General features: G+C 39.5%; 1 protein-coding gene across 3 annotated transcripts in view; it reads right to left on the bottom strand.

Annotated features, from left to right (window-relative positions):
• SPIRE1 (spire type actin nucleation factor 1) overlaps positions 1–23,951 on the bottom strand; it is a 133,047-nt gene that overhangs the window by 5,950 nt on the left and 103,146 nt on the right. Inside the window, exons 9-14 of one of the 3 annotated variants that reach the window (XM_065667953.1) lie at positions 14,903–15,066; positions 9,227–9,317; positions 8,224–8,366; positions 5,568–5,741; positions 2,098–2,235; positions 541–611 (exon numbers count right to left, since the gene is read on the bottom strand). In XM_065667953.1, coding sequence (XP_065524025.1) covers positions 541–611; positions 2,098–2,235; positions 5,568–5,741; positions 8,224–8,366; positions 9,227–9,317; positions 14,903–15,066 — 781 coding nt within the window. The remainder of the gene's footprint in view (positions 1–540; positions 612–2,097; positions 2,236–5,567; positions 5,742–8,223; positions 8,367–9,226; positions 9,318–14,902; positions 15,067–23,951) is intronic. The other 2 variants (XM_065667954.1, XM_065667955.1) reach the window with 2 other exon arrangements.

The raw sequence follows: 23,951 nt of genomic DNA, 5'->3' as shown, positions 1-23,951 counted from the left end.
ACAAAAGCTACAGCTAAATTTAAAAATAAACCAGAGAAAAGCAAAAGCAAAAGCTGTTCTTCCTCTAAAGAAACCTCCTTTGGTAAGTGAGACAGTAAGTCAGTGAGTCTATAGATCTCCACACTTACTGCCTTACTGTTCATATTTTTCATTTTGCTTGCATACAACTCCTTTTCCCTTTCCCCCCACCAATACTCCAGACACAGTCCAAAAGGCAAATGGCCTTGGAATGTTTTCCCCTACAACAGAGATTATAGAACTGTTGGTTCAGGAGACTGAGTAAATTCTTTCTCACTCTCCCATGAGCACAGAAGAACAAATGAGTGTTTCTCTCCCTTTTAGCCAAGAGTTTCAGCCTAAGGAATAAATTCGGTCACTTAGGAAGGAACTGGTTTTGTATATGGTTTTTTAACATCGACTGCTATAGAAATAAAACCAACCAACAGTATGCAGCAGAAACATTTGAGGGTTTGTAACATATAAATCAGTGTTTTTCCCTCTGAAATGGTATTCATGTATTAACAGATATTAAATATTTACCTCTTGCAGAATTGACAAGTGTAAGACCAAGTAAAGAAAGAAAACCTTCTTGTTCGACAGCAAAAGCAGAGCTGAAAGAAGAACAGAGGAGTCCACAACGTTAGGCAAAGTCCCTCATAGCAATGACTGCATCTATCAGTTGCTATCAACAAGCCCACAGCTGCAGTACTAAACCCAGTTCTGGGTCCATACTTCTAAGATGATACTGAAAAGAATGGTTCAGAATTGCATCCTTATATATTTAGAAATACTCCTTTTTTATTTTACCTAAATTAAATACTTGCCAGTTAATTATTAACTTATTTTTGCTTTTCTCTCACTGATTTTTTTATCATTATTACACAAAAAAGCAACAGGAAAGTCAGAGTAACAGCAGAAAGGAAGGGCTACTGCTACAACTGAACAACATAAGAACAATTGGGCATAAATTCAGCCTAACTGTCTTCACCATCTGGCAGGTTCTGGGACACAAAATTTTTGCCTGTGATAACATGTGATGATTTTCTTTCAATCCTACATTCTTGAAAAGTAGAGGAGGTGCAGGAACAAGCTGTTACAGCAATGTTAATTTGAGCAAAGACTGCTTTATAGTGGGATAATAAATCCCATATATCCAGTTTGTTCAGAGGAGACAGGGATCAAGCTTAAGAACATTTCTAGGAAGGAAAGGCATTGAACAATGAAAAATTTTGCAGTCAAACAGAAGTTGATAGACTGAGATTCAGAGACTCAGGTGAGGCTAGACAAATTTTGTTAGAAACAAAAGTGGACAGTTTAAAGAATCAACTTATTTTGAGGTTTGATAAAAGCTCATTACTAAGGTTTATACATCATGACAGCAGGCATGATGAATCTCATGAACGACATTTTAAGATACTTGCTCCTCTGTTTTAAAGATATTACAACTTAAAATTAAACCTGCATGCTAGACAGAGGTAGGCCTGTAGGTAAAATACACTGTGAAGTCGAAGTACACTTGCTGGAGGTGTTCAAGAAGCACAAATCAAAAGTAGGAGAAAGGGACACTGCTTCTACTGGTAAATGCCAATTCCCAGTCCGCAGTTTACAGAAAAAAAAGCGCTAGTTAATGGGCTCTGTAATACCAAACCTCCTTCCAGGGTCATACATTGTCTGACTTCTCTGAAGCCTTTCATTCCTTTTTGGCTTGACAGTAAAGATTCCCATGAAATCCTCACTGTAGTTTCCCATGGCTATCTGTAATCCCATTTTCTGGAATAGAAATGCTAAGCAGTACTGCAGAAGGCATGGAGACAGAAATCACTTCAGTCAATGATGTTTAAGAACATACACATACAGACATGGTCCAAAAATCGTGAATGATAGACAATCAAAACAAACAAGGTATTGCCATGAAAAGTTTTGAGTCTTCTGCACATAATTCAAGAAGCTGACCCATGTGTTACACATTTAGGGGGACGCTTGGTGGATATCTCTTCTTTCTCTCCAATACAGGGTAAGAAACAAATGTGTAAATAGGAGGCTTGTGTGACCAGCCTCCCTCAAAAGGCTTTGGAGCTTCCACAGGCTCAGCCCTACCTTTCCTTTCTTGAGAGCAGTGTAGACATCTTTATATTGCTGGTACTTTTCCAGCTCTGCCTTCACAAGCACCTGACGGATGTGCATGACCTCCTCCACTGTCAGAGACAGACATTCCACTGGGTAACAGAACTCCTCCTGGAAGCCAAAAAACCTGTATTATTTCAAAGTCAAATGGCTTCCTCCAGACTTCAACCTAGACAACCAGCCACCTGGTTAGTAAGTCCAGAGAACAGAAGGTTTCTCCCTTCAAAACGGAATAGCTCTGGCTCATTCATGGGCATCACATGAGTTCCAAACCATTAGAGACTGCATAACCGTGATCTAAATGGTCTGATGTTCAGCCTTCAGAACAATGATGGTTTTCTTCATCTTTCCTCCTCAAACCACTTGACCCTTCCCTCTGATTGTTATTATGAGGTTTTGTTTCAAACCAACCAATCAATGTTCAGGTTAATAATTTGAAACGGAAAAGATAATTTGGCAGATGGCATTACTTTTAAGACTTCTGTTTGAAAACAAGCAATTTCTCTGAGACTCTGTGATGCCCAGAGTGGCCAAGGAAAGTCGTTAGTAGCCCATTCTAACAGAAATGTTTATTCAGTGGTACCACGTCTTGGTGCTCACATGATCAGAATCTTACCAAGACTACAAAAGGTTATGTCAGTTCAGGCAGAAAAGTTCTCCTTTCTGCCCCAGGAAAGTAACAGCAGCAATTTAAGCTGTATAGAATAATCCTCAAATATAAAGCAGGAGAATGGGTTACCCAATGTTGCATTATTAATGGCAGAGACTGGCAACTTTCCACTTACAAAATTCTGCATCTGTTCTGTAGTACACCATTTAGGAGAATACTGCGCAGAGAACTCCTGAATTTGGTACCAGAGAATAAAAAGCACCAACCCAATTTGTAATCCAGCCCTGTAGTTGATTATACATTTCCAACAGAAAGACAGAAACCTCTGTGGGAACTCCCATCGCTTTATGCTTAGTGAACCTTTTCAGTCAGCCCAGAGGGGCTACTGTGTGGTAATGACAATGACATGTAATGCTCTCTGAATAAATGAAGGAAATTTCTCCTGCAAATACAAAGACGTGGCTGACAGTTTGGAGATCTCGTTTACAAATTGAACTGATGAATCGGATTAGCAGTGAAATGCTCCATTTCCATGTACTCAGAGGTCTGTTTTTGTCTTTCCATTAGATTAAAAAGAAAATATTTCTACGTTGCAGACCTGGCAAACATTAGCATTTAGGAACCACCACATTTTTAAAAACTGTTGTCTTACCTATCTAGAAAGGGAACACAAAGACACTTCACTCTGCTTAAAGTACCCCACAAAAGACTAGAATTGAGTTAACTTCGTTAGATTTGCCAGCTAAACCTTTGGGGTATAGAATCGCTAGTTTTCTGGAAAGAACAAACTACATCAAAAGCAACTGCAATTTGCTCTGAGGTGTAGAACTGCACAGCCAAACCAAAATAACTTCTGTTCCTTATGAGCAACTTTACAGCTAACCAGCAGCTTCTCAGCATTTCATTCTGGGTTCTCCCCATAGCAACTGCCTCGCTAGGGAGAAGCTGGGGTGAGATGGGAGAGGAAGTGGGTGGGAAAGTGAGATGCACACAATGCCAGCAACCCCCCTTGAGTCTGCATCGTGGGAGACTGAGAGAAACTGTCCGAGGTGAATGAGGCTGACTGAATGCTTGTAATCAATCAGAGCCTTAAGGCCTTTAGAAAGACATTTCTTACTTGCAGCTCTTCCTTCCCCCTCATGAACGCCCATTCCTTTAATTTACAGAACGATGATGTCAGGGAATACTGCTCCTTTGAAGAATGTCTGTGGATCTGCTACAGGTGTAGAGCAGGTACTAGGGGAATAGTGTGGGTCACTTGTACCAATCAAAAATGATTATCACTAAAGCAAATAGAAATAGCCAGCAGGCGACCAGGGAAACATAGAAAATGTTCACATGTTTAAATGCTAATGTTTTAATTCCAGAGCTTACACAAGGACAACAAAATGTTAATGCAACATTAAATGAAAGATAAATATTATGCCGATTTCAGAAAACCCCTGGACTTCTCCCCCCACCCCACTTTTTGGTATAGAAATAAGTAACAGGAAAAACCTTTGTTTCTACGCTACCTCTAAGGCATTGAAATCAATGAAAATTACTCTAAGCACTGACTAAACTTCATTAGACAATGATGCTTTGGAGTTATTGCTCAAACTTCCAACGATAAGCTGCACCCAAATGAGGCCGCTCCAAGTGAGAGAACTCCAGCTCTCTGCAACACTCACATACAGCAGAACATACTAAAGACAAAATGTGGTTTGAAGGGTCTTGATTTTCTGGAATTATAATAAATACTAATTATAATGTTAAAGAGAAGTCAGCATTCTTATTTTTAAAGGGGGAAAAAAATCTTACTTAAAAATACTACTTGGAACTTGCAGTTTCCATGATCCTCACGAGAACTGGCTTAACTCTTTTTCTGTGCAATCATCTTCTATACACCGTAATAGCTTAAGGTGTAAATGTGTATTTTTTTTTCACTCAGAAAAACAGGTAGTAAGAATTACACATCCATAATGTGAAATAAAGTACTTAGTAGGTTATCTTCAGCATACACACACCTAATAGGTCCTTATGACTAACACATTTTTACACTAATATATTCCTTGTAAAACTTGTCATCAAAGGGTGTCACTAGGCATTCAAATGAGCTGCACTAGTACACTGTGATATGACCAAGTGCCAAATTGGCCTCTAAATTCTGCAATTCCCAATTAGTCAAGCATTCTAAACTCTTATTGCTTTTGCAGACTACAAGTTTTTAAGAAGTCAGCTGGATATCTCAACTATAAACTCTCCTGCAAAGGTTCCACACTATCACTTATTGGTTGGGACAAGAAAAAGAAGGAAAAAATTACATTATTCATGTTCAGTTCTACATAGGGGTAAATAAATCAGTTTTTCTTTTCCGTGGGTTTGCCTTCCCTGGTACATAGCTATTAGTTATCCTGCAAGTTCTGATACGTAAGTGAGCTGAGGACCAAAACAATATGTAGCTTTTCAAGTAAAACAGACTGCAAATGCCCTTCCATTCTACATAGCATATCTTGGTAGAAATATAAAGCTTATTCTTTTCAACATAGTCCAAGAATTACAATAGTTTTGCTGGATTTTTGCTGCAGGATCTTCATGTGCTGTAAGATTTAAGGTCTGTCCCATTGATAATCTTGTGATGTTGCATTTTTAGTTTGCTGTCCTTTCAGAACTGATTTCTTTTCCCCGTGAGGTGATTGAAGACACACAAATATCCTACACATATTGAAATCAATGTCAATCAGGTGCAATGTCCCAGCCTAAGCTTTAATTCTTGCCACAGCTTAGGAAGTGCTCCCCTACGAGGGAACATGCTGGTGAAGGTGATTTCCAAAGCCAGCAAAAAGACGCAAACCTTTGTGGGTTTCCACCTGCTGGCAAAAGCTCTCTCACAGAGATAGTACATAGCCCCTGCCACCCCACACACGGCTGCTTCAATGGGATGAGAGCTCAGCAGAGAAGCTGTTTGCATAGTTGAAAAAAGCGGTCTGAAAGCCATCCTTGGAAATAAACTGGTTATCCTAGGAACCTGAACAATAGATATGAAGCAGAGAAGCGAATGCTGTATACAAATGAAACCATTAGCTTTGGTCCTCTGAGTCAAGAAAAAAATAATGATGATAATACTTGTAATAATTAAAAAAGCAAACAGACTACAAAGGCATCCATATGTACATCCCAGTTCACTGGCTTCATCTTGCTCATTAAGGATCAGGTCAACTCACTACGGTAAGCACGCCACAAGGCTGACCCCCCCCGTCACTGAGCTTCCCCGCCTTTCCATGTAGCGCTGCCAAGGTGACATATCAAAAGGACTATGTTTGGTATTTTTCCAAGTTTGTTTCCCCTCCCCACCTACTTAGGTCTGACTCCCTCTGTCTGATGAGATGCCAGCTCACAAAACCATCGTTAGTATGCAAGACAGACCAGTTTCCTGCTAATCCTGCTAAGAGACTGTAGCAAACTCCTGCCTGTTTTCACTGGCATTGAGGACTATTTATTGACGAGGCCTCTTTCACCTTGGTGAGAAATGCAGTCACAGGAGCAGGTGATAAGAAATGAAACTCCATCAATCCTGGAGGAAGGGATGAAGAAGTGTGAAGTCAAATAAAAAGTAAATAATAATTCTGCACTTATTGAGAAGCGTTCACTCCGGGAATGGCAACATTACATATGCAGCATCTGGCGTAGCCACTGAAAGAAGCTGGCATCCCTCTGGGGAAGGAAAGACTTGCAGTAAGTCAAAGCATGGAACTGGGCCTGTGCCAGCATATGAGAAATCATCTACCAAAACTAAAAACAAAAGTACTGTAGGAGTTGCCTGTTATACGCTAGAGGGCACTATTGCCAAGTTAAAGAATTAGCTCTCTAGGCATCAAATAAAATAGGTTATTAACAAAACATCATTTCATTACTGATTTTCCTTCTTTCTCACTTCACAGCAAAAAAACAGCTAGGTGACTGTCCTCTAAAAATTAACCCCACCCCACCCCCCCCCACAAAAAAACCCCAAACCAAAAAACTCTCCACAAAAATACTCCAAGCACAAAAGAAACACTAAAACCTTTCCTGTCTGTTCCCACATTAACCTTTCTTAATTAATGGCTTTTTCTCTGTTTTCCTTTAGTATTTTTAAGGGGGGGTGTGTGTGTAGAATAATTGAGTTAGTTTTTCTGCAATGGTTTTATTTTGCATATATTTTCCTAGGCATAAGTCAGTGAACAGACAGAGAGGGAGTATATAATGCTTTCTACTCTCCTCCCTTTAAACAGGTATGTTTGTAAATGACTCTAGGCCTATTGGAAAATAAAGCTTGTGCTTCCAGTGGGTGCAGCAGGCAATAACAGGGTGATCCATTTTATATGTTAGTGTCTTCAAACACATGCTGAAGGAACCCTCTAGCTTGGTTCTGGTGCAGTATGTTCTGCTTCAAGTTCACTCTGGCAGAAGTCTACTCGTGTTGTGCATTTATCAACATGGTACCACCTGACCTTCAACTGGAATGAGAAACTACCATTCTATCTGGAAGGATATAATAAACAAACCCCAGCAGACCCTCTGAGAAGGAGGAAGCATGTTGTGGGAATATTTGGAGATTATTTTCTTGTTACTGTTTAACTTAATCATCTAATAGGTTTGGATCCCAGCTACCATTTCTTGGGCCAACAAAAACACTCTTCAAAGGCCATTAACACCACTATGCTACAGGATGGGACAAGTGAATATTCCCTTCCTTCCAAAACTAGTGTGTGTTTATCGATTTCTCTATTCACTAGCACCTCATGGGGCATACTTTAAACCCTGCTGGTAGGAAAATAGATGAGGAATATATCTTGCATGAAATTACAAAGCACTAATCGGTATGTCAGCATAAACAAACCAGGATGTCATACCCTTTGCTGTTTATACCCTGTTGGAAAACAGCTCTCGATTACGGCTAATTGATCAAATGTACTTTCTTTTCAAGCAATAATAAAGGTTTTTGCCTCAGTAACTTCAACAAAGCAACATAGACAAACCTTGATTTGGATTACTGAAAGAGCTTTCATATGTATAAGCATTACTATACAAGTTATTAAGGTGGGAAGGAAAGAAACTGTTCCACTCATTCAGCCATTAACTGAAATACTTCCAACAACTAAAGAAAATCCCCCAAATCCCAAAATAGATCCACTGCTTTGGAATTGTCTCTACTCAAATGGAAAATCAGTAAGGTGAAGTTCATCTATTTGGGCAATGTTCTGAAATAAAATCAAGACACGTGGCTTCACCCAGAGTCCTAATCAAAGTGCAAATGTTTTCTGAGGCACCTGTACCTGGGATTGTGGATAAACACGCTAGCAAGACAAAGTTCAAATCTTGATTTCAAAACGTCTTTAGTAGCCAAGGGCTGTTTCTGAATTGAGAAGTTTTCTTTGAGTCAAGTTCTAATCACACTGAAGCCAAGTTTTAATTTTCATTATACTCTTAGCATGCCTCTTTTTCTCTCTCCTACCACCCACTCCACTTACAAGTGATCTGGAGCTCTGTTTTGAAGGTGGTAGGAACTGCCTCACATTGGTTGGCGTTTCCTTTTCAATGGAGTGCCGTCTCTGAGGTGGCTGCCGTCTCTCAGGCTGTGGCGTAGATGATATGGGCAAGAACTTTGGAGGCACTGCAGATTCAACCAGTATTAAAAAATTAGTTCTTGTAAATCAGACCATTGGATACGTTGCTCAGTACTTAAACCAGCCACGGATTTGCTAGAATTCCCACATCCATACTCAGAGCATCAAGACAAGTATCACTCACATTCATCGCATTTTCCAGATTAAGAAAATATGAATACCCATAAAAGTAGCAAATATAGGCTAGTTTCTATATTATGCTGTCCAGTTAGCATTGTATGTAAGTTTGGTGTTTCAGGGTGTTGGCTTATCCTAATTATTTCACCACTGTACACAGAAAATACATGCACGGATTACACATTTCATTACAAACCCTTTCCAGTGAAACTGAAACAATTTGAAACAAAAGAAAAATGTTGTTACACTTAAAGCCTACAATAACTGTGACTGAAAAAAGAAAAGAACAGATCCTCCCCTCTTCCCAGTAAGTACTTATGAAAAATAGTGTCTTTCAAACAAGTATATTCACTGCCATGGTGACAGAGATGCAGGAAACATTTAAATTGGTCTTGGGCTAGAATGTGTTTCTGCAGCAACAAATTATCCCATGAGAAGAGCATAGCTAGACTACCCACCATTCGCTTCTGAGTTCCTCTGCAGTCGCACACCAACTTCAGGTATGACACCTTCTGTTTCACAAAAATATCCACATATAATGGAGGCTAATGCCTTTCAATCATTAATCACATGTGACCTATTCAGCAGGTTCTAGGGTTCAGCTTTAGAGATTTGTTCCATTAACAACACTCAGCCTCAGCTTTCTATGAAAGTTTCAGCTAAAGTTCATAGAACAGATGACAACACAAGTGTGTAAAAGCAGCCACTGGGCTTTCTCATCAAAACTCACTCTTTCTGCTGCTGGTACCTTCTTGAGAGGGGTCTTCCACTTGTGAGGGGGAGATGCTGCTGCTACTTGCTGATTTGTGCACTGATTCCTCCTATGTGGCAAGAGGAAAAGAAACAGAATTCTTCAGGGATTGTTTTTTTCTTCTCTTACTGCTTCTTAGCACACAGAAATCGCATTTTGCACCATTCAAACGCTCAGAGCCCTAGAAGTCCTGAGAAAAACACTTCACACTACACATCACTGAGTAAATGGAATTTTCAATGCTTAGCGTTTTTAGAAACTGGAATAAATGGTTGGAATTCAGTGTATTTAACTATCACAAGAAAGAGCAAGATCAGAAGAAAGGTGCATGAATTCAGAAAAGAGGTACATGAATCCATTGCAACCTGCTAATTTTCCTCAGTGTATTCAAGGACTTCTAAGGATTTCCAGCTACAGCAGATACATTTAACTCAACACTATCATTTATCTCACACTATCAAGGAATCAGCACTTGGATTTCTCTGGTATCCAAAGGAATGAGAGCCACTCATGCAAGTGACTTGGGTAAAGAGAAATTAATCTGATCCCCACTGCACTGTTCTCTAATCCTTAATCCTGGTGCATTTCTCCTTTCTTCCGTATTTAAAAGAAATCTCATTCATTATGTAAGTATGTTTCATCACAAGAGCCAAGAGCAATTCTTGCAAGATGAATTAAAGTGAAATAGGCTTTGACTAACACCTTTCAGTTATCTACAGCCTTATGCCACCCAAATTAAATCCTTTGCTTTCACCTAAAAGCTGTCTTCAGCCACCATGTATCAGCAAGATACTGATCATCACAGGCGCCTCCCAAAGGAACAGAGTTGAAGGACTGAATGTGAATGCTCTTCAGCTCCAATGTGAAAGCTTTTAACCAAGGAGACTTACATCACTTAAGTAGTCAAGATTTACAGATCAAACAAGTGACTTGCTCAAAAATCCAGCAAGTGCCAAAGCTGCTCTCTCACACATTTCCTTAGTTATGTGAATCACGAGCAGGAAAACCTCCTCTGGCTGAAAGACTGCCTTCTTTGGTAATAGCAAGTTGGAAGGAAAAAGCTGGCAGGATCACCCCAATGAGCACCATGCATCACAGGACACAGGCCCCTACAAATTCCAATCAGGTGATCTGTAATTTATGCTTAGTCCAAGGGTACACATTGTATGTGAGGACACTGTGATGTATACTGTTTCCACATACATTCCACAACACAGTATTCTACAAAGGGACTCAAACCAGATCAGATCCCAAACCTATATATTCACTTTAACATATCAAGCGTGACCCCGCAAAACAGTTGTGATGGGAAGCTTGTAGGGAAGTTTAAGCAGCACATTCAGCCATAAGAGCTGTTTCACTTCCAGAAACCAGTGTAGTTTAACTACAGAGCTAGCTCAGATAGCTTTGCATATCACTGCTTTGTGCCACATGGTTGCTTTTGAAGACCACTGTTTGCAAGACAACTGGATGCACTGTTCTTTAGAAAGAGTGCAACAGTGTTCACAAATCTCGAGTTAAACATTTAAATTTTGTGAAGGAGAATAACCCCTGTGCAAAGGGAACTATTAAACTTCTCACTTTATACAAGTCAAATTCTTCTGAGGGAAAGATTACTTTACTAGAAGCTAACAAGCTAAGATGAAGAACTAAGCAAGTTGTCAGTTATTAAAAAAACATAACCATGGTACTGTGCTGCTCATATTTATGAATGAAGAGCAACCAGAGCTTCAGAGAATGCTTCTTGAGAAGCAGGCAGGGAACAGCTGTCTCCAGAGCACAATCCAAGCAATCTTTGCTCCAGTGAAGTCTCTTGCTCTGTGAGACCTTACCTAGTTCTGACCAAAAATAAGTACTTCCAGTTGTCAGCATCTTATGCTGTAGAGTTTTACAAAAGACTGAATGGTGATTCAAGGAACAGTCTATACATTGAGTTCATTTACACTCTTTTCACAGTTTTTTTGTTCTCCCCTTTCTTCCATTTTTCCTCTGTCTGAAACACTGGCACAGAGAGAAGAGAGACAAAAATGGTGCACGATTGAAAATATCAAAAGCCTTTAAATATCTTATCTTAAAACTATAGAACAGGGATTACAGAAACATTCCACAAGTCCATCTGATTTTGCCAGTTGCCATCTTTCAGTGGAAAGAAATAGCTACTGACCATTCTTCATTCCACTTCTGAACCTGAGAGAGACATCATGTCTCAGTCACTCAGGATTGCAAAACAAGGTATCGCACAGATGCCTCCATCTCGCTGCCATTTTTTGTGAAGGACATCTAGTTACTTCATTAGTAATGGACATCTGAACACTGCCTATTCCAGTGGCCTAGAAAGCTCAACACCCCCCCCCCCCCCCCCGCCAAACGCTGACAAACCAACCCAGAATAAAAGAAATGGGCAGAAATAGAGAATAAGGAGCTTCTCTGTGGTAAAGACCTACAAGATTAGAGGAGCCACATCTCTTATTCTAAAGAATGAAAGGAAATGAACTGTCAGAGCCAACGGCTAAGTATAAAAAAATAGTATAAACAGCCAACCCAGGGAGAATGGAAGCCAGGTGTATGTTAAATTTGACATAACATCCTAACAGATATTCCTGGTTTGTCATTTCAAATTATTTTTTCTGTGCACAAACACATCCATTGAAAATTCTCTTACTGCCATACGATTTCTCAAACACTGAAGGCTTTTTTGAGAATGTAATCTTGAGTAGGTAGTCCTGATGAACCATTGTATGAATTTCTTCAATTGTCAATAATGTCAATACAGTAACTGTTGATTATTTTGGTAGAATATATGACATTTTACATTTGAGGTAGGATCAACCCAACATCTGGAACTGCGCACTTCTTCACAGATGACTAAACAACTAGAATTTTACATGTACTGAGAAAGTTGCAGCTTTAAAGGCATCACCCTAAACCACCTTGTCCTGGGTTTAGCAGTAGCAGTCACTTTTTCTCCTTCTTAGTAGCTGGTGCAGTGCTGTGGTTTTGACTTTCAGCCTGGGAACAGAACTGATAACACCGATGTTTTTAGTTGCTGCTAAGTAATGTTTACTCTGACCAAGGACTTTGTGAGTCTCATGCTCTGCCAGGGACGAGGGGAGGCCGGGAGGAAGCAGAGACAGGACACCTGACCCAAGCTAGCTAAAGAGGTATTCCATACCACAGCACATCATGCCCAGGGAGGTAACTGGGAATTACCGGGAAGGGCATGGGCTCTCTTCGGGGGGGTCGAACTAGTTCGGTGGTGGTATCGTATTCTCTTCCCTTGTTATTTCCTTTATCATTATTATCATTGGTGGTAGCAGCAGTGATTTGTGTTATACCTTAGTTACTGGGCTGTTCTTATCTCAACCCGTGGGAGTTACATTCTCTCGATTCTCCTTCCCATCCCTCCGGGAGTGGGGAGTGAGGTGGGGCGGAAGGAAAGAAAGAGGGAGAAAGGGCGGGGGGGGAGTGAGTGAACGAGCTGTGTGGCTCGGTTTAAACCACGACACACCTGAATACGTTACTGACATGATTTTTGTCTAGATATCTGTAGCTTTATTAGGAAGATACCATTTCTATAGCTGTATCAAAAATCACGATTAGATTGCTGCTTCACATAGCCACATAAAGAAAAATGGCACTTCTTCCTCCCTCTCCGAAACTGTGATTCTAGTGGTGATGCAGAAAAAAGCAAGGTCAAAAAGCAGAAACGGTTAGTACAATATTGATGCTTGCCAGCAAATGGGCATAGGGTTCTATGTTATATCAGATCTTCCCTTTCACCTCTGGCTAGCAACACAATGTTTGGGCATAGTCTGCATCACAACACAGCTGACAGAAGAACAAAGGGGATGCAGGAGGAAGAAACCAGGTCTGCATCATAGCTCATTTGGAGGTCTGCAGCTAAGCAGTGCAGGTATTTGCAGCCTGTAATTTAGGGCATAACATAGTCATAGTTCAACTCCCAGTGAGTAAGTCTAAATAGGTTAAGCCAAATTCAAATTGCAGGCAAAGAGGTGGCAGAGTCATTTATAGGCAATCAGGACAACACATATGCTTTTCTGTGAGTTACATACAAAATGAAAGTCAGGAAAGAAGACATTCTGACAGAGTGATCTTCACTTTCTTCAAACATTTCACCCAAACACCCTTCGGCTTTCTTATTTTCACTACTTAAGCACTGTTCCTGAGCCCCAACCAGTATTCTGCTGAGTACCTTAATCATCTTAATTGCTTCACCAGCTAATTCTGTTGACTCAAACCAGTACAGCATCTATTTTCTCTGACAGCTCAGTGTGGCCAATTTATTTTCACTGTATCTTTTGCTGTATGTTCCAGAACTTATTCTAAAAGACTTTGCTTGCCTACACAGTATTCCCCAATCAATAGCTGCAGTCAGACATTTTTCCCTCAGACAAGAATTACTTCACGTTTCCCTTTACAGAATTTTATTTTACTGGCTTCTGCTCAGTTTTCCGTGTGAAATATCATGCTGCATTAGCTTCAGGATGCACAGAGCTGGGAAGCTGTAAGTTCAAGATTCAGTTCTCATTGACAGGTCTTAATATTCCTGCCTCCTGCCCAGCTTCATTCACACTAACAAAACCTCATATAGCCTCTATTGTAATTTTAAAGACTGCTGAGAGATTTCAAAATGGAAATCTCTTCTGCTTTCAGAATAGATGCACCAAATTATGCACCCACACAAATCACCCACACGATAATCCCCGAATACAAAGACAGCCAACTTTCACAGATCAAGAAAGTATGCAAAGAGACAAATTTCTCCCCACATATATTTTCTGCCAGCTTCCTATGTTTCAGCTTAGAGGCCTTTGTAAGCACCCTGTCAGGAAACCCCTCCTTTTCCATCTACTAGAGAGAAAGGCAGACAGGGAAGACTGCCTCCCCCAGGCTAAATCAGCCTCCATGAATAAACCCTGCCTGCATGTGCTTTTCACACAGCTTAACTTTTGGAAAGGTCCAAACTCAATTAATATTACTACTGGTCCAGTAGATAAAGCTCATTCTTGAGGATGTAATGTCAGTACTTCTTGAGGATCATATATTGCAGCTCATAAGCTAGAGGGCTTTTTATGCATTTTAAAAATCTTTAACTCTCCATTTGAGATGGGATGGAGTCAAAGTTGTTCCTCCACATAAGTGGTATTTGCATGTCTTTATCTGTGAAACATTTATTGGATGTTACTTCGTAAGCCTTTATATCAAAACTAACACACTGACATTTGCACCAAACTGCAACCCCTCTGGCACAGCGGATGCTCTTTATTTAACATCTGGTACAGTGAGGCTGGCCTCACATCTGAGTCCTTTAGTGACAGCTCCTGCCAGAAGGGTACAACACATTTCCCTGCATTCCCAAAGGCATAACTGCTACATATACACTGTGGACAGATACTTATATTAGAAAAATAAATAAATTCTGGGTTTAAGGACAAAATAAGCATTCAAGCTTTTAAAAGAATATTCCCATTTTTGAGGTCTGATCTAACATTTTTTTAAATTCTGTGGGTTAACAAAGCAGTCATGGAAAATTCAGATGACAATCTGCAAACTCACTTCTCAGCTGATCAGTTCAGCAAATTAAGGAGCAAGACTCAATTCTGACAAATTGAGAAGGATCCTGATTTTTGTTACCTCTGAATCTGAGCTGTCAAGTTCAGCCAACGTTGGAGCCTTAAGGAGTCTCTTGCGTTGCACTGTCGCTTGTGTGGCCCCATTCTGCTTTTCTTGTGGTGCCAGGCCACCGTTCACTACAGAGGCATCCATCAATTTTCTCCCAGCCTCTGGTGTAGATACATCTATCGAAAGAAACAGAACAATTGGTGTTTGGACCTGATTTTTATTTTACCTTCACAAATCTTACTGCCAAGGCAATACACACAAAGGAGAAAAGAATTATTGTGACAGTTATATGTGCGCAGTCATTTTACTTCAGCAGTACATTGCTCAGAGAACTACAAGCAATGGCTTGTGCTACAGAAGCAATATGAAAGAATGAAAGCAGTGGAAAAAGCAGCAGTGCACAACACTAAAAACTAACCTCAGACCAACACCAATCCACTTACAAAAATAATCCTGTGTTATATCTGGAAATATTCTTCCTTCAACTTATAGTTTGTAATTAACTACATAACAAGTATCAGAAGATATGTATGTGGATAAGTGGGTTTCCAGTGAATCTGAAGACAACGCCATACAGAGATTAGAAGGTTTAGCATGGAGTAAACCTAGTTTTTCCTGCAAGGACAAAATTACACTTTATTCTGCAGTATACAGAAGGGAATGAAAATGAGCTAAATAACTAGTGTTCATCAAAACATGCATGATCCTTAGGCTTGGTGGTCATTTGTATTAAAAATATGTCTGTGATGTCAGGTCTTCATGTAATAGCAGAAACATGAGGGACCAGCTCTATTTTCATCTATGTGAGTTTTACAAGGATGTAACCCCACTGAGTAAATTACTGAGGATTTCTGCCAGTGTGCAATGAAGATGCATCTTGGATAACATAAACATTGGGTCTGCTATGCTTTGCCTAGCTTAGCTTAGACATTAAGATAATGACCTAAGCTTTGATATATTAGGAGAGCTTAAGAGTTTGGTCTGATAAATCAGTTTTATCCCTATAAAAGTACAAAGTACAGTATTCCAATCTGAAGAAAATTGTGTTGGAGGGAGAAGGAAGAGAAGCTTTTAATGTCCCATTTGCATGTATGCCTAAGCATCTAGTCTTTCTACAGGTGTGTTTTTCTACTTATGTAATTATAGGACTCTTTCCCCAGTCTTGTAATAACAAAGTACCTCGAGGTATTATAAGACTAGGGTAATGACAGGTTATTATTCCCATTTTTATACATGGTGAAAAGAGGCACAGAAGGTCAAATGACTCGTACCTTAGGTTACCAGGAGGACTATGACAGAGAAATAATATCACCCAGGTATTCCCAGTGCCAACAATCTAAGTACTCACACCTCACCTGGAGTTACTTATATAGTTGTCCTGGTATAAACAGACTTGGTCACTGCTGCTGTAACACAATTTGCATTGATAAAAGCTGTTCTTGCACTAGGAAAATTAAAACAACATAGTCTAGACATAGCCTCAATTGCAGCAGTAGATCTGTTTTACAACACTCTCATCAGAGCAGCTATTGAAAAGAAATAAGATGAGGAATGAATTAAATAAATATATATTTTAAAGGATTAATTAAATTATTGTTAAATGCTGGAAACTGAGCTAGAAAGGACAGAGGATGTATTATAGTTCCTCTGTAAATCATACCTTCAACTGGGAGTACAAGAAAAGGTGATTATTTGGACTATTAAAGTCATGGTGACATTCCAAGCCTATGAATCTGTGTACTACAGTGTTATTACTGCCTTCAGGTCCTCCCAACAAAGAGTTGCATTCAAAGGCTTAAGACTCTCTAACCCTTAGTTCCTATCTTCAAAGGCTTTGCTAATGGGTGTCCTGTCTAGCACTATGGCTTATAGGTCATGGGGCTTTTTTTCCCCTCCTAGATTTCTGCGAGTACAGCATGAGCGTCCTCCACATCAAATGCATTCCTGCTCTAGTAGCCACTCAACACAATCCCAGAAAGCAACAGCAGAGAAACAAAACCCAAACTGCCTCACTTCCCTGCTGGCAATACCACTTCTTGAGACCTCATAATTAGCTGGCATGCACTTGATTGAAGAAGCTCAGGGTTGCCCAAATGAGCAAGAGAAAAACCTTTAATTTGTCTTTTGATTGCCCGGGGTGGTTCTTGAACAGGCTGTCCAATGAAGCAGCTCCAGCACCACCAACACAACAGATAAAGGTGGTGTCCCTTCTTAAAACTTCCTGGGTGGTGGCTCTCCTGCCTGATGGTATGGAGGGTGAAGAATGGCCTGTAAGTACTCAGAATGGCCTTGGACTCAGTAGTAGCATGAATGATGGGAAGCCCAGCAGTACTGCCCTCCTTCCAAAAAAAACCCACATGATAGGTCCAGGGAGAGGAAAGAGGAGGGAACATCCACCAAACATCCCCCAGCACTATGGGAGGTGATGGAATGAATATCCAGGGTACATCATAAATTCTTTTCTGCTGTTTTTTTTTTTTTTTTTTTTTTTTGCTGTTGTTGTTGCTTTGATTTCTAAAAACTAAGGCCCACTTTCTTTAGGCTCCAGAAATTGAAATCTCTGATCCATTTTGGAGGTAATTTATGCAGCCAATCACTATCTAAAAAGCCTAAAACAGCTGTATTTTAAATTCATACATATATGAGTTGTTCATACATATTCTTGAGTTGTCCATATGTTGGTTTATAAGTCTTGAAATAGGCAGAGAAGTTTTAGGTGAATTGAGAAGACAATCTAATATAACATTTGTTTTGAAGGGTCTTCAGTGGGAAATGTCATTTATTTTATGTATTATTAAGAAAAAAACCCAACAAAAATCTATGAAGTTTTTGCAACTTGCAAGCATTAGAGAATAAATAAAACAAAAAAAGTAAAATTGAAAAAATTATAAAATCCATTTTGTCAATAGTGCTTAAGCTCCTTTTATCATTCCTGCACTAACAGTACTGGATATATATGAATAAATAGGTTATCCTAATTTAAGGAAAGGATCATTAAATATTACAATTTCAGCAAACAGATTTCAACAAAAATAACTCGTTTCAAAATTAAAATCAGAGTTTGTTAGCAGATACAGACCGAAAAATCATTACTTTATTTAAGCTATTTTAGTGATGTACTCAGGCAACAGAAACATTACTGGATGGCAAATAATCCTCCATCATCATAAACAAGACAAAATTAATCAGGATAAACAAATCAGAATCAACCAATAGACTAATGCTTATAAAAATGAATATGACAGAAGAAATTCATGGACAATTCTTTGAAACAAAAACCTAAGTTTATTTTTTCAAATGGATAATAGTTCACAATATCTACTTTCATAAAACATCTAAATGTTTTGAAGATGATTCAAATGATATTAAAAAAAGGCTTGTGTGAGTAACAGCCTGGGGTTAAGGCTTTATTAGAGAGTCAGACACACTGGGTGAGAGTAATTTCTCCCTGTTTTGAGGCAGCAAGCACAATGAACAGTACCTGCAAATTGAATGAATGTGTTTGGTTTCTTTTGTGTTTCTTCTAAGCTATCATTACAACAGGCAAATGAAAGAAGAGAAGGTCTTGATTTGATTACTTGATCTTTGTGTTGGCCTTCCCTGACTAGTCTTAAGAAGGGGGCTGGGGTGAGAAGCACAAAAAAATCCCACCCTAGGATAATACGAAATGCACCTTTATTTACATGTAAGATGATGTCTCTTATGAAACAAGGAATTAAGCAGACCACAGATTACACACAAACTGCAGCAGTCATGTAACCATATGCTGTCGGCCTCCTAACCAGCTCTCCTTAGCAAATAATGACAACAGAAACCTGAATTTTGTTCTATATGGCAAATGAACTCCTCAACCTCATAATTTTTACACTGAGTTTAAAAGAAGGCAAAAATGGATTTGCAGAATTATTACAGGTTTACTTCTTGCTTGTCATCATGATAATAATATACTGGGAAAGATTACATAATGAAAACGTAATGGAGATGTGCTGTTCCTTTCGGTGGACTTAGACGATGAAGTTTAACCTAAGAACTAATAAATCAGTAATACAAAATGCCGGTCTTCTGCTGGTGTTTGCATTACATTCATTATTGTGTTATCTAAATTAAAAGATTGCCAGGAGCTGGGAGAGTTCCTTCCTCACAGTGGTCTGAGGCACAGATCATGTAAAGCCAAAAGTGACACACATCACCTCACAGGGCTGGGAACAAAAGAAATACTCCCAGTGAAATCTGGGATTCAATGTTTCAGTTTCCTTTTTCTTCTTTCCCTGCAACCCCACACATAAAATGTACAAAACTGTTTCTGAAGTAACAACTTCAAAGCAGCCATGAGTGGGAATGCCTGATCTTTTGAGTTGCATTCAACACAGTGCATTGAAATTAAGCTGCTTTGAAACTATTTTTCTATTAGAAGTGGGCAATGATTGCCCAGCCCCTGTTCAAATTCTGAGTACCTCTCAGACTACTCTCATTACAGGTGGCTACTGCTTGCTCCTTCTATTTTACTAGTAGGAAACAACAGTGTAAAAGGAGGTCCCAGGTACCCCATCTCTCCTGTTCAGGATAACAGCAGGCATCTGCATGGAGCTCGACAGTGTGACATACCAACTATACCTGCGCGGTCAGTGCCAGCAAAAATCTTCTCAGGATTGTTCTGTCATCCCAGTCACAGAAAATAAGCATAACATCAGCCTGCACCTATCCTTTAGCACTTAGTAGGAAACACTTCTGCTTTTCAGCAGGTTTTGAAGTTTTTCAGTTCAGCAATTCCGTCAAGCAGAGAGCAATGAAAGCAGTGAAAAAGCATGGATGTGGAAACACTGATGAAAGCACAATATAGCTTCCCAGCCTCCAAAATAAAGAAAAAAGTAAAAGCACACAAAGCAACAACATTCAAAGCTACTGCTTATCTGCTTACTATCGACATCCCAACCCATCTAATTCATTTGTACAGCTCATCTGGTGTCTCAGATCTAGCTGGAATGTTTTAATCACCCTGAATTTACTTCTAAAGACAACTTATCAGATCGCTGTGTCACGCCATATGATACTACTTGCTGAGACCCACATGACCTGAAAAACCAAAACCAATCACAGCTGGAAGATGGATAAAGGAAACAGGAAGAGTTCTTCAATGGTCAGTCAAAAAGAGCAAATCCAAGTACAGTATAGATTGCTGCGAAGCTACTTTTTAAAAATAAAAACATAATGGTAATAATTGGATATGGATAATAATGGATTTATGGATTACGGAGGGACCTTTTACAAAATACTGTTTGGATTTAAACAAATGAAATAAAAGGCAAAAGAAGAAGCAGACAGACACATGTAAAAGGACAGATCTGAACACTTCCTTCTTGTTGTTCACTGGCACATTTCATTTTATAGTCTTAAGGCTAAAGGAACTTTGGGCATATCCGAAAGTATCACTACTTTTTGAAAACAGAAGTTTGCTTGTTTATACGATTATCTGAACCCCTGGAGACCTTTCAGCTCCCAGTGGAGTAAAACATGATACCAAGTACATACAGAATTTGAATCCCACTACAGCTGTAGTAGCTGTACAATATGCCCTGAGTGTAAAATTTCACAAAAGGGATGGAGCTGGATTAACAGCTTGCCACCGCCTCTGACAGGGAGAGCCTGTTTCTTCCTCCCATCCACCTGTGCTCATCACCTACTCTCAGCCAGCTCTCTGATCATCGGATCAGATAGTAAGCAGTTTTAAATCACTAAAAGAGCAGAAAAAATTAAAAGTATCTGTTCCTGGGTTACATGAGTTTAAGCAGGTCATGTTGTGAATAAATGCGCAGGACTTGCACAGAGAAAGAGTGGGAATCACACGCTCTGAGGGGAACCTGGGGAAGAGAGGGATCCACGTGAGCCCCTTCTCAGCTCTTGACAGTTGCAAACTGTTTATTTGGCTCAGGCAGAACATGAAGCCACGTTCACAGGTAAATCACTTGTGAACTTTGCTCTCATATTACAAAACTATTGTAATTTTTATATTACAGTAATAAAAAAAACCCGACTTCTATATGGTGTTTCTAGTTCACAATGTATGAGTATTTCAGTCAGATTATGCCTTTCTATGGGGAAAATAAACACATGAGGTTAAAGGGTGAATGAAGAAACAGAGGATGAACACTCTGCAGAAGATGCAGATGAGATGTTTCTGCCTACAACTGGAAGGAAGTGGGGAAGGTACAGCTGTGCTGCTTCTTCACAAAATGAGAGCATGGATTTATTTGGAGACAAGTTTCCCAGGAGTCACCTAGGGGAAATTAGGTGAGAGCTAGCATAAGAGCTGTCCTCAGTGGACAAACCTTTGAGGCTAATGTAGACTATTTCCAGCCTCAACGATGGAGTCTCTGTGCCTGAGCATCCTGGAAAATTAGTGTGCAATGAGGGAAGAATGGATTTACTTCAGGCTAGTAGGCACAAACTCTCTCTGATGTTGCTGTCTCTGAAGTAGAACATGTCCATACAGTTACTGCGCATCCTAACTAATGGCCCACCAGCAGGAAACTTCAAATTTGGTTTTCGACAGTTGATGAAGGATCAGCTATGGAATCCTCTGTATCAGCTATTACCAGCAAACTTTAGCAGCTTATTTTGCTAACCAGTAAAGAAGGAAGGTTTAGCTTCTTTTGAGGGAACATCTGATTTCACAACTCAAAAAGCATTTACTGTAAAGACATTCAGCAGAACTGACAGTTCCTTTCTAGATTACTATTCATAGCTGCATTTCATTAAATCTAGAAAGGTAGAAGAGTTCAAAACTGGTTTTTGGATCCAGTTTGGATCCACTTGAAATTAAGTACTGCAGAAGATGGTCTAGTAAAAAAGTGAGTAAAGACACAAAGTCAGATCAGACTTGAAGGTGACATTGTTTGGAATAGCTCTGGGCCACCTTATTTTGGTTATTTATTTAAACAGAATTCCAGCACTCTATTTCAGGTGAAATACAGATGTTTCCTGTACTGAGGCATCCTATTGTGGCAACGGAAATGCAGGCGTCAATAAGTAATTTATCTTAATTTTTATTTTCACTGACCATATCTTGGAAGAATCCCTTCAAGTTTCTTTCTTAAATGGGAATTCAACAAACAGATGGAACAAATTTCACAATAAGCACAAAACCACGTCAGGTGTTGCTGCACCTTTTACCTGACAAGTCAAAACTGTAAGACATGCTAAGCGGCCGCACTGCTGTGAAAAAAAAGAAACAAGAACAACAAAAAGAAAATAATTCAGCTATTAGAAAAGCAGAGGGGCAGTGAAAACAAGAGATTAACTCCACTTGAGACATTTTGGATTCTGTTGCCTAAATCCAAAATGTGTCACACTTACTACTGCTTTACTGAAGCAAAGCGCAAAGTCTGAAAACTACAGCAGCATAAATGGGACTTGCAAACAGAGCAATTATAAATAGTTGTAGAATGAGATTTTTCTAATTCAAGGCAAGTATCAATTCAAGTACCTTAAAAATCTTTTTTTTTAATTAAAATGCCATGAAAGAGAGAGAGGGGGGAGGGTAAAGTGAAAGAGAGGGAAGAAGGAGCTAAAACAGAAGTACAAAGCCACACTTCACACAAGTTTCAGTGACCTGAAGAAAAGATATTTCTAATTTTTTTAAGCATAATCTCCAATGATTATAATTAAACTAATAAAGAGAGACACTCAAGCTAAGCTTGAAAGTACTTGAGCAGTACTTTCCTTGAAAAGGGTGGAAATAATGGCCAAACACAGTGTGATCTGTGCTGATTCTTTTCTTTTTTTAAAATCTTATGTGGACTTAACCTTTAAAATGTATTCACAATATTATCCCCTTCTTTGTGGTCCTCTGAGCTTTTTATTTCTAGATAAGAAAGTGGTCATGTGGATCTTCGTTTCTGGAAAGGCCTATGTATATTTCCCATTAAACAGTATAATTCAGGGAGCAGACACTCAAAATAGTTCTCAACTGAAAACAAAATTTCAGTGCACTAATACAAATAAGCAGGCCATGCCCAGCGACAAGAACACATCAAAACCCACATCAGTTTATCTGTCTTAACTGACAAGTGATAAACATGCAAGTTGGCATGAAAGGGGCTCTCAGCTACATATACCACTGCATTAAAAGATGTTTAAAAAAAGGCTGTGCTGGGAGTTTTGTTCATGAGAACAAATTATGTAATGACTGCAGTAGGTGGCTGACCTAGAGCTAAATTTGGGAGTCAGGGTATTTTTCCTGTAGTTCATTAAGTAGACAACATCAGCCACAGGCAACAGCTACAGAAACAGTACCAAACCCCCTGTCCAAACTCAGCATAAAGGTAAATACATTTTAAAGCGTAAGGGTGTTTACCACCTAATGCCGAGTTCTAACTGAAGGTTGACAAAACACATACATGAAACAAAGTTTTCTCCAAGCTCCATTAGCTCAACTTGCTTGAGTCACAAATTCAAGCCTTAAGGACATGTACCTCAAGGCTGTGTTTGTCTCGAAGGCTTACTCTGATGATTTTACAAGGTTGTGTGAAAGCTCACTCCAGTTTCTCTGTTCAGACCTCTCCCTTTGTCAGAACATTACTGTTTCCAAAGAAGTATCAGGCTCAGAGCGGCCAACCACAGGGTGGCTTTTCTCAGTGCCAGATCAGGGTAAAGATCTTACCTGTACGCATGCATGCGCTGTGCAGAGGGACAAAGCCTATGGCTGCTGGGAAATACATGCCATAGGTCCACCCATATCACAGAGGACGAGCTGCATGAGTACAGGCCCCTCACCCCAAAAGTCAAGTGTAGCTGCACTCTTGTCTGCTATAAACTGATCAACAAGGAATAACTCCGGGACATGTGTAACATACCTTATGCTCCCAGATATTTCACTCTAATGCTCTTTTGGTTTTCTTCTTTTTAAGGGCAACAAATATTTCTATCCAGAAGGTGCAAGTGTCCTATACGGTGTTTCTAGTTAGATTTATAATCCTTAAACCTCATTACCTTACATATTGTAACTCTAAACTGCATTCAGTGATCATCTAAATCATATGGCAGATCTGTTTGTACCATACTG

This window comes from Lathamus discolor, chromosome 2 (genome assembly GCF_037157495.1).
Source record: "Lathamus discolor isolate bLatDis1 chromosome 2, bLatDis1.hap1, whole genome shotgun sequence".
Taxonomy (NCBI): Eukaryota; Metazoa; Chordata; class Aves; order Psittaciformes; family Psittacidae; genus Lathamus; species Lathamus discolor.
This window is presented reverse-complemented; position numbering and strand designations above follow the sequence as displayed.